This window comes from Quercus lobata, chromosome 2, assembly GCF_001633185.2.
Source record: "Quercus lobata isolate SW786 chromosome 2, ValleyOak3.0 Primary Assembly, whole genome shotgun sequence".
Lineage (NCBI taxonomy): Eukaryota > Viridiplantae > Streptophyta > Magnoliopsida > Fagales > Fagaceae > Quercus > Quercus lobata.
Genome location: NC_044905.1, coordinates 58,911,341 through 58,922,836, shown reverse-complemented (window position 1 = coordinate 58,922,836; position 11,496 = coordinate 58,911,341). Strand labels below are relative to the sequence as shown.

Sequence of the window (11,496 nt, the reverse complement as noted above, 5' to 3'; positions counted from 1 at the left end):
CAGTTCAACATAAAACCGGTATGAAATGGGAGGGTCACTTGTACTGATTTGGTCACCAGAATGAGATATTTCGGCCGTATTGGCCGGTATAGTTCGAAATCGTCTCCCTTGGCAAAGGGAGTACCTAAAGGGTATTAGTGAAGACAAACCATAGACTGAGGTGGAGATTTGTTGAGTCCAACCCATGATAGAAGAAGATTATAAAATTCCTCATTTGTTTTGGAATCTCACATCAGCTAGAAGAATAAGGAGGTGCACTAATTATGTTAAAAGTGGTAATCCCACATTGAAAAGAGAATTGGTAAGGAGGTGTGGAGTCCAACCCATGATAGAAGAAGGTTATAGAATTCTCAATGTGGGACTACTACTTTCAACACTATATATATTTTCTATTTTTGGAGCAGAGATTGACTATGTGGCAGGCAAATAATGAGACAGGTTGATTCTATGTCAAAACCTGATACTTTTGCTCGCCCAATTAATTTGTAGAGGTGGGATGCTTAATCAATTTTGAATACCCTTAATTTGATGAAAAGAACTAATTTTGGAGTTGGTAGAATTAGTTTAAAATGCAAATATAGATTGATAGATAAGTAATAGTCTCAAGAGATTTGTATTAAGCTCCTCCAACACTCCTCCAGCTTGCTCCGAGGTAATGATTACAATTTGTTTTCAATGCTACTGAAGTGAATCCCCTTCTCTAAGGCTCTCTTTGCTATCTATAGTCATCTAATTTATATCTTGGCCCTACATTTGGAGGGCCAAGGTTCAAATTTTTTGATATTTGTCTCATAAGGCCATATTAGAAAGTTTTTACATTAAGATATGGGATGTATTGATGCTGTTTAAGAGTCATTTTTCATAAATGTATCCAGCTAAATAGATTCAGAGTGTTAAATACAAATATGATAAGTGTTTTATCTGCCTTCCTCCCTTTCTAGCTTAATGACAAACTTTATCTCTTAACCTCGGTCTACGGCCCTCACTGTTTGTTCCCGACTCTGGAGAATATGCTGTGTTCCTCAGGTCGAGCAATATAATCTTCCTATACCTGCAAAAGGTTGCTCATATCTATCCAAAAATTCATTGTTAGTATCTTCCAAGATCTGCACTCATAACAATGTCCCTGGCCCACCTATTCACAGATCCTCATTTTCCCACAAACTGAGGCTGTGTTTGGTTCGTGTAAAAGCATTTCCGGAAAATATTCCATTTTCCGGAAATGCTATTTTCCAGAAAAGAAAATGTTTTCATGTGTTTGGTTGCATTTCAAAAAATTTTCCGAAAAATATTTTCTGGTGTTCGGAAAAGAAGATGGAAAAGACAAACCCAGAAAAACACGGACAAAACCTAGAAAAAAAATCAACAACGATCGATGCTCGACTGGGTTCGACGGCGCGGTGCTTCGCGAGCTCTAGTCCGACGATCGCGCCGTTGATCGCGATCTCGATCGGTGCGGTGCTTCGCGAGATCGCGATCTCGGATCGTGGTCGTCAGACTGGAGCTCGCGAGATCGGCACGGACTGGAGCTCGGGGTTCGCTGGCGATCGTCGGACTGGACTGGAGCTCGGTCTTCTTCCTCTCGCGCGCGCTCTCTCTCTCTCTCCTCGGAAATACTTTGAAGTAAAAATGAAAGTGTAAAATGATTTTCGTAGTCAAAGCCATTTTTTTTAAGTCAACAGAAATCAATTTCCGGAAAATTCTATTTTCCGGATCAACCAAACACCCCCATTTCCAGAAAAGCATTTCCAAAAGTGATTTTCACCCAAAACAAACACACCCTAAATCTTTTAATTTCCCTTCGCAAATACAAGTAAATATCGCCTAAAAAGACCTCAGTAGCTAATAAGTGATTAATCGCAATCGATGCTAACTTTATTACAACTTGTGTGGGCACAAATCATGTTATAGTCAATGAAACTGTCGAATTGCTATTAAAAACAGACAAATATTTAAAGGATCCGGTTAATGTAGGTTAACTTGCTCGGTTGCACTGTATTGGAATGTACGTAAACGGTCTAGAAGTTGCACCAAAAGTCCAAAGCTTTTTAATTCTCATTGGCAATGATTTGTTGCATACAGGACGTTAGTGGACCACCAAAATTATTGTTCCATTGAACCAAAATAATATGAACAAACTTACGTGTTGAAAATTAGAGATCACACATTTTTAGCCTTTTTGCACCGTTGAAACTTCTAACTGCTTTTTTTTTTTAAATTTTATTTTAATTAAAGATAGAAATTCTACTTAAATTGAATTTAAAAAATTTTATTTTAATTAAAGATAGAAATTCTACTTAAATTGAATTTAAGTGTATATATATGTGAAATTTTTTTCTGAAAACTTAAATCTCAGCTTTTGTCTTTTGCACCCCACAAATACTTATACTTATGGAGTGACTATCACACCAATGGTGTACAGTGGTTCTAACTACTAATCTTGACGTGTAGTAGAAAGAACTACCACTAAATTTGGAAGATATTTTCTAAAATGATTTAATTCATCAATTAAATTTCTTATCTGGTTCACAAAAAAAAAAAAAATTATTTAAATTTCTGTATTATACTTATTATTATTATTTTTTCCTTTTAGATGTAGAATTAATAATTTAATTTTTGTTTTTAGTTGTTATTAACATATTTCCTATAAAAAAAAAACCATACTAATAATAATTTTTTTAGATAAATAATTTAGGGGTTTCAATTGAGCTAGATTTGTATCCTTCCAACATTTTGGTAGCCTTCCTGAAGGTGGGAGAAAGAATTCAAAACTCACTTAGATTTTTATTTATATAAATTAATTATCATCCAATTTTTTGTTTTTGTTCTTTGATAATTTGATAATTATGATGAAGAGAGAATTTTTTAAATGTTAGATGTCTCATTTTTTTTAATATCACAAAGTGCCAACTAGTACTTATTATTATAACCATCATTAACATCAAATTTCACCCCAAAAAAAACAAATTAACCAAAACAAAACACTCACGGGGTCCTTGACCAGATTATGTTCAAAACAAAGAGAGCATTTATTTAGCAGAAATGGATGTCCTATCCTTGCCAAATGGCATGGAGGTGAAAAGGCGTAAATACTATACCTACTTAAAGTCACAAATAATTACAGTACAAAACCACTCACAAGAACAAAGATACTTTTATTTTTTTGGCTGAATCAAGAACGAAGATACTATAATTTCCCAATCATATGCGCACTTTGCTAATTATCTCGTCTCTGTAAGATGCATAATCTTTCCAGTTACTCGTAACTTTACAGGACTCCAAGACCTTTGGCAAATACTGATGCAAACACTTCCATTTCATGTTTCTTTAAAACCAATCCAATTTCAATTCCTCTAGCATCATCTCTACTTTCCGAAACACGTATAGCTCCTGTTTTATCTATAGAAATCATCTCTACCTTTGTTGGCTTTCCCCATCCAAAGTCTGTATTGTAAAGCTCAAATCGAGGTGAGCCGGCAATTCCAGCAATTCTATGAGCCACTTCGCCTTTCTTTATAGTGAACAGATGTGACAACCAGTTTTCAGCATCACTTAGTACCCCATAATCCAAACTTCTTATAGCTTCGGTTATAGCTTTTATTGCCACAGCCAACCCCTTTTCTCCCAGCAAGTCATTTCTCTCTGCAACTGCAAGATGACCAGTAACGCAGTTTCCAAAATAATTCGCAGGCGTAGGAGGCTCTAAGCGAGGCCTTGCGTCTGCATTAATAAAAAGAATTAAATTGGTGTCTCTTAGCCCTTCTGCCTTAACTAGGCAAACCCATGTGTAGGCACATGTTAGTGTTAACCTTGATAAGCGAAGTGCTTGTTCTTGATTATTGTTCTCTTCCAATACGCTTTTCATCAACTGCCTGAGCTTTTCTAATTTTGTACAAGTCAACTCAAACGTACCTCGTACCAGATCTAGTGGAGTTGTTAGCTCCCACACCTTTAAGCTCTTGTTGTGTGGTCCATCTAGGTTCAACCACTGATTCAGGAAGTTTGCCTCTAGCCCAGCCGGGTCCTTAATAACCATTCTGTCAAAGCTTGGTGTTAGCTCCGGTACCAAGGACAAAGCATTTCCTCCAAGTTTGCACAAGTGAGCCCATGATTTCATAAACATGGTTGAGCTTTTGCCATCAAGAACAGCATGGTGTGCTGTAATTCCAATGCAAAACCCGTAGTTTGGGAACATCGTGACTTGCAATGCTAACACTTTGGCACGTTCATGGGATGTTGCCAAGTCGGGTACAAGAGGATGGTATTCCACAGCTTGAACAAAGTTGTTGCCTGAGAGATTGTAGAAGTTAGCATTGGACTCAGCTACAGTGAATGAAACTGCATCGCCCTCTTTGTAATTGATGATGGGTTTAGATTCTGGAGGCCAAATGAGGGTACCGGCAAGAGGGAGGAAGTGTTGGAGTGTGAGGGAGAGTGAGTGCTTAAGTTTTGGAAGAACGGAGTCCAAGAAGATTGTGATAGAAATAGAGGTTTCATAAAAGAAAACTCGCTGGACCGGTGCGAACCTTAGCCAGAGTACGTCAAAGAAGGTGAGAGGGAGGGACTTTGGGGTGGTTGTATCTTGTGAGTTTGGTAAAGGAACCACTCGGTAAACCTCAACTATTTTCAATGAGTTATGAGTCGCCATTAGAGAGAGAAAACCCAGAAGAATCTCTTTTGTTGCTAACTTGAAACGTTTCTTACTTCCTAGAAAAGCTTTTCACAAGTAATCAAATAATGATGTGGCATACTTTTGCTTTATACTGCTTTTCTATTCATCGTGATACTTTCCTTGAGCCATTTTGTGAAAAGAAAAATGAATTCAACCTTTACCATCCCTCCATCCATTTTAAATCCCAACCAGTCCCTGCTAGGCTACTGCAATTCTGATATTGACAGGAAACGCGTAAACTATTTTCAAAGAGAGTTACACATGACCGAATGGTTAGGATGTGGGCCGTATGACTCAGTAAATTTGACATTCATTCTCATAAAGACGAGGAACACAATTATGACATGTTAAATTTTAGTGAAATTAAAAAAAGTAATAAATCTCTGGTAAAGGAAGTGGTTAGATTTACTAGAAGAAGAAGACGAAATTGAAATTGTTATAATGATAGGTAATGAATATTGCTTGTTGTGGGTGCAAGTGCCCCGCGACGGATGTTCTTCTTTTGGGTTTTTCCAAAAATTCGTGGGAAGTATATATTGGTTTAGGGTGGATTATGTTAGATGGTGTAAACGGAGTCGCCACTTAGTTTAGGTCTAGGAATCATAAATATAGTGCCCTTCGTAGAAATGCTGATCTTTACCAGAGCACGTGTTCGGAGTTTAGGTATGAGGATGGAAAGATATTAGGCACCCAATCCCACTCAACCCGTGAGTTGGCTTTCACTCATTGTGTTACAAGTCTTAATCTCATTAAAGACACATTTAACATGTTATTCTAACTCTCACACACACACACACACACACACACACACACTAACATACATCTAAGCAATCAAGATGGCATAATCATCCTCAAACCTAACATTCATCTATCATCGCATATAAGCATATATCTCTAAGGGCAGAAACATCACATGGTAGATCATGATCAACATGTTAGAGCATTCAAACCTCAAAATCAAGGGATTCAACCAAGTATATCAACCATATCATACCCATCAACCAAATCAAATGCATGTTCATAGTATTGTGCATGACTTACCTTACTTACCTCACAGTATCATAGCATCTATGCATGACCATATCCAAAAGCATGTTCATGGTATTTAAGCAAATTAAAACCCTAATAAGCATAAAAAGATAAAACAATGCAAAGCGAAACAAAACAGGGTAAACAAATGTATACAGATATGAAAACTAGGTTAAACAGAGGCTAAACATGTAGGTAAAACAAAGGAAAAACAAACAGAAGGTGAATTAAGGTTTCTGGACAAGAGTTTGTGTGTGCATACATAGGGCATGTGTACGTAGCCCATCTATATGCGTAAGCAAACTACGAGTATGCGTATGCATGCAATTAGCATATGCACGCATACTCGCCCTAAGAACCCTAACCCAGAAACTATATAACAGAAACACAAAAACAAAAAATTTAACAACCTAACATACTCAGAATAAAAGCACAAAGCAAACCTAGACTAAAAAAACATATTAAAGCAAATAGAACACATATATAAACCCAAGATCAAAAGAAAAATAAAGAAAAGCAAAGAGCCAAAGTTAGAAATTTTACCTCAACACTAGAACTCTCTAGAGCTTGATTTTGACCGTTCCTCTCAGTCAATCTAGTCACAATCAATTCAAAATAAGTTAGTAAACTTTAGAACTCAAAGATCAAGACTCAAAACGGTCCCAATCAAATAAAACTTGACTTGAGAATGTTTTGTGAAAAAATCCTCTTTGATTCACTATTTTCTAGTGAATCTTATGTGTTTTATCACTGGAAATCGTCCTCCTTGAAAAATTACCTTTTATGGCTTTATATAGTTGAAAAATAGGGGTTTAGGATGGCTTTCAATCGATATGGGATCTGTTTCAAACCTAGTTTAAATTCAGAAAATTTGTCATACATAGTTTCTGGAACCCTAGCATGCGCATGCATACACATGTATGAGTACGCATGCATGAAGCATGCGTACGCAAAGCTTGAGCATGCATGTGCATACATGTGTATGCGTACGCATGTCTTAGGGTTTCTGTGGTCTCACTTTTTCAAAAATAGTTTATTTAATCAAAAAATAAGTTATATTTTCCATAAATACTTTCTTCAAGTCAATTTTCATCTGATTGGGCCCTAAACCAACCTTAGACTTTAAGATTCTAACATCATTAGGGAACAAGGGTCCAAGTTGTAAGGGGTACAAAATGAAGTGTTTACATTTGTGCCACATAAAATAACAAAACTTATACTATACGATGAGTTGCAAGTAGTAGAGGTGTGTCCCACATGGACTAGCATTACTCATGGAAAATTGTTATATTGAAAAAGCTCTGTTGTCAATTTGCAGCCTTTTAGATACTATTACTCTCTAAATACATATATTTATTCTTTCACATGAAATGGACCCTGAAAATATGTATTTGTAGATGAAATACCACCACCTTTCTCACCTTTCATCTCTGGCACCTTTCGTACATATCTTTTTCACTTATTTGATCCAGTTGGGAGTTGGAAAAAAATGGAAAAATACAGTTTTGTATCTCATAAAAAAATATGCAGCGGAATATAAATGGATCTACTTTATTCATGTAAGATAACATGCAACATCTGAGTTTTAAAAAACAAAGAATAAGAAGGCATACCTTGATACAGTGAAATTCAAAACAAAATGAAGATTGAACTTGGGAAGACTTTCAATCTTCACTTCAATTCCACAATGTGCTCAAGATGTATAGTCTCTCAATCAATTCTATATGTATTTGTTTAAGAAAAAAACCAAGTATCTTGAGGAAACTCTGAATATTTTTCTCTTTTAATCATACGTATATATTTTCTTCACTTGGCAATTGCTTTTTTTTAATAATTCTTATTAAAAAAATAACTGATTATCTAATTAGTTTAACCTTTTAGGTCAGCCCAATTGGGCTTTAGTGTGTGGCTTGGAGTGGGACCAAAATGGACAAATAAAACTCTAACTCCAATAGGCTTTGGACTTATCTGTCAACTCTTGACAAGTTCAAAATTACCATTAATTATATTTAATACCACCATATAAATATAATTGCACTCTAGGCCTTATTAATAAATTATATCCCAAAACATTATTAAACATTTAACCCATTCATCAAAATATTCGCAGTAATACAAAATCATAATATATAACTGTCACTTTGAAAATTACTACATTTTGATCCTTGAGTACTTGTTTTAATCCTTTAAGTTATTCATATATATTTTATGAAATCTAATTTCATAAAATATAAACTTTAGTAACTCTTTGCTAAAGTGGTTAGGCCTAACACTCTGAATAGCCAAACTCATTAAACTTATCTTAATGAAATATTTTATATATCTATAAAGAGACTACGGATTCCATTTTGAAAATATGTATTCCTTCAACATTACGTGAGGTTGTGTAACATACTTGAGATTTTGACCATTTGTTTGGATCTCACTCTTGATATATTAAAGCAACCTACATTTCATGATCGGGTTTACCATTCTCTCAGGATTGAGAGTTTATGTAAATGAAAGTCGTGAGATATATTATTCATTTGACAATCGTTAATAGAATAATAAATCTCATAGCGGTTCAGTTCAATATGTCTTATACACTTAAAACATATTAACATATCAATTAGAAGTCTTCTCTTTCATGATCAAAACAAATCATCTTAATTGACATGTTATAGTCTTTGCAGATGAAATGCACAATTTTATCACCGACTACGAACTAAGATTTTAAGTTTACAAAGAACTTGTAATTTATATCTTCCATGACTAAATCACATACTATGCATCTCAAAGACTGTATGATAATGTTCAAATATTCATGTTACCATTATTTTAGATAATAATAAAACAACTTTATTACATATAACATAATGTCATATATAGCATAAAATATGATTTAAGGGCACTAATCCTAATAGTGGGTGTTGACATTTAAATTTTTAAAAGATTTATGTTTGTAACATTTTTACAATATTTTCATAACTAATCGTGGGTGATGAATTATTATTAGTTCTAATTTAAATATAATACTGAAATTACTTTTTCACTAACTAATAACAATCGTAAGAGTCTACTATTTAAAATTTGATATGAAAATACTATTGTGAAAATGTTATGAATATATCATTTTATTTATTTATTTTTATTCATGAAGCTATCTTCCTTAAAATTGGGTGGATTTGGTATTCATCTTTCACTAGTCATCATTATCAACAATAAATTTCTTTCATACTCATCTTCTTACTATTCCACCCGCTACCTTTACCAATTGCTTTCTCTTTCCTCACCCATCCCAATTCCCAACCTCTCATAATCAGAATTTTAGCTCTTGACAATACTCAATAGCAAACTAGAGAATGACCCATAATACACTACAGAACAAGGGAAGCTCAAGACCAGGGGCCCTAAGGACCATGTCTCAGACAAAATAACCCAAGATGTCTCCTAAAGAAACAACAATGAATGCTGATCTATCATTGCACCATAATGACTTAAGTCCCACGAATTCTCTTATAAAAAGCAACGAATACACACACTCTATTGTACACATGATACACATAAGTTGCAATTTACAATAATTTAAATCATGATTTCAACTTTCAAGTTCCAAATCATAATGACTTCAAGTCCCACGAATTTTCTTATAAAAAGCAGTTAATGTACTCTGTTTACACTTTAGCTTTGTGCACTAATTATTTTAGAATGAGCCAAGATAGTTTTTTTTTTGGAATGAGCCAAGATAGTTGCACATTACCTATTTCAAACTCTTCATTCACCATCGCCTCACTTTTCAAAAAAAGGCCATTAAAAAATTTCCAGTCAGCTATCCCAATTCCACGTAACTATTCTTTCTATTATTCACGAATAAGCTAGTCTTGTAACCAAACACGAAATAACAATGAAAGTTCAAAAAACGTGTATAAATACCTTTGAACGTTTAGACCCCCAAATTACAACTTAACCAATTCAAGCAATATGTCAAACAACTAGTGTGCGGAAACTTAACATATACTATAATATGGAATTGGTAAAAACTATCAAAGCCAAAGCAGAATATAATCCACAGTAGATAATAAAAAGGCAAAGATAGAGAGGAAGGAAGATGCAAACATAAAGACAACACGCGATGTGTTATCGAAGAGGAAACCGAAGCTCTCGGCGTAAAACCTCTCCGCCGCCCTCCAAACGGTAAAAAATCCACTAGAAAATACAGTTGGGATACATGGACAGCAATAGACCCTCCAAGCCTAATCTACCCAATGCATCTAAGCCCTCCAAGCTTCTTGCTCCAACGAGGTTGCGCCGAACCTTTTTCTTTTCTAGCTTCCCGGATTCCGCTACTAGACCGTAGCATCAACCAATGAAGATTGGTTCCTTCCTAACTGCTTCCCAGAAATCCAAACAGCTGTCTCACAGTGATGATGATGGTGAGAACCAGGTTTGGTATAATACCTCTCAAGGATTTGACAATGGAGAGGAAGAGAGTTGAGGAATTTGAAGAGACTCTAAGGTATAGACTGTGGGTGAATCAATCTTGTTTTTCTTTAGGGTTTCTCCCTCAAAAATCTCTCTGGAAGCTCTCTTACAATTGTGGGTAAAAGGGGTATTTATACTGGAGTGGAAGAGGAATGTGAAACGTTAGGTTTTACAAAACAAGGGTGGCTTGCGGCTTGGTAAAAGGGGTATTTATACTGGAGTGGAAGAGGAATGTGAAACGTCAGGTTTTACAAAACAGGGGTGGCTCGCGGCTTGACCTTGCGGCTTGACCAAGTCGCGAGATAACCGTATGACCAGTTGTCCTGTTTTGTCCTGTAGTGCTCCAGCTAGCATGACTGTTCATCTTCCAGCATGCTTGGCACGTGAGCTGCGTCTGGCGGCTTGCAGCCGCCAGTCACTCGCGAGTCCCAGCCGCGAGTCTCTGTTTTCTTGCACACTCTTGAGCAATCTTCACTCTATCTCACTCACTACCCTTATATCAAACCCACCTAAATACAGGGTTACTAAATGCTGAATTACAAGCAAATTTGACACGGAATAAAGCCAATTAGATGGTTGAATAAATTCAACCTTACAATCTCCCCTTTTGGCTATTTCGTGACAAAACCCTAAAACAGACTCTAGACTTAAAATGTGAGTTGGGAACAATTGATCAAAACTCACTCACACCTAACTTTAGAAACTGTGAAGCACTTGAATCATATGAACATAATACTCCTGAAACACAACAATACACCATGATCATTGTAAGCAGAAAATTATAAAATGCATATGAAACAGGCAATATGTGATCAAGCAAAGATGGAGTTAAGAAACAAACCATGGCTTGATCAACCAAGTGAACACCATAAGGTAGTGATCACAGTGCTCATTCACACTTGGAATGAACACAAGGACATACAAGTTAACAAGCACAAGGCAAGATACTTGTATGCTCAACACTCAACCAATGCATAATACACAAGGTATATGCATCTAGGAACAATCCTACAAGGGCACAAGAGTGACAGTACATAAATCAAAATGCAAGACATTTAGATTAAAGTACTGATTTCAACATAGCATAAAGGCTGCATTAAGCAAGGTACATACCATAAAGCCTACAAACTATGCATAAAACATTAACCCTAAAAGCTTACAAAAGCACATGGGTACAAACACAAAACATCCTGAATAACATCATCAAAATATATTAAAGTTTAAACCAAGAGTATAGGTTAAGAGTTAGAAACAACTATACACCAAAAACACAGTGTATCAAACCCATAAAAACATTAAATACCCAAAACATAAGCATATATAAACAAAGTCTC

At 35.5% G+C, this 11,496-nt stretch overlaps 1 protein-coding gene across 1 annotated transcript; it reads right to left on the bottom strand.

Annotated features, from left to right (window-relative positions):
- Positions 1-3,177: 3,177 nt before the first annotated feature.
- LOC115975980 (phenolic glucoside malonyltransferase 1-like) lies at positions 3,178-4,846 on the bottom strand. The gene has a single exon (XM_031097035.1). The coding sequence runs from the start codon at positions 4,646-4,648 to the stop codon at positions 3,269-3,271; it is 1,380 nt and encodes a 459-aa protein (XP_030952895.1). The 5' UTR covers positions 4,649-4,846; the 3' UTR covers positions 3,178-3,268.
- Positions 4,847-11,496: the final 6,650 nt, after the last annotated feature.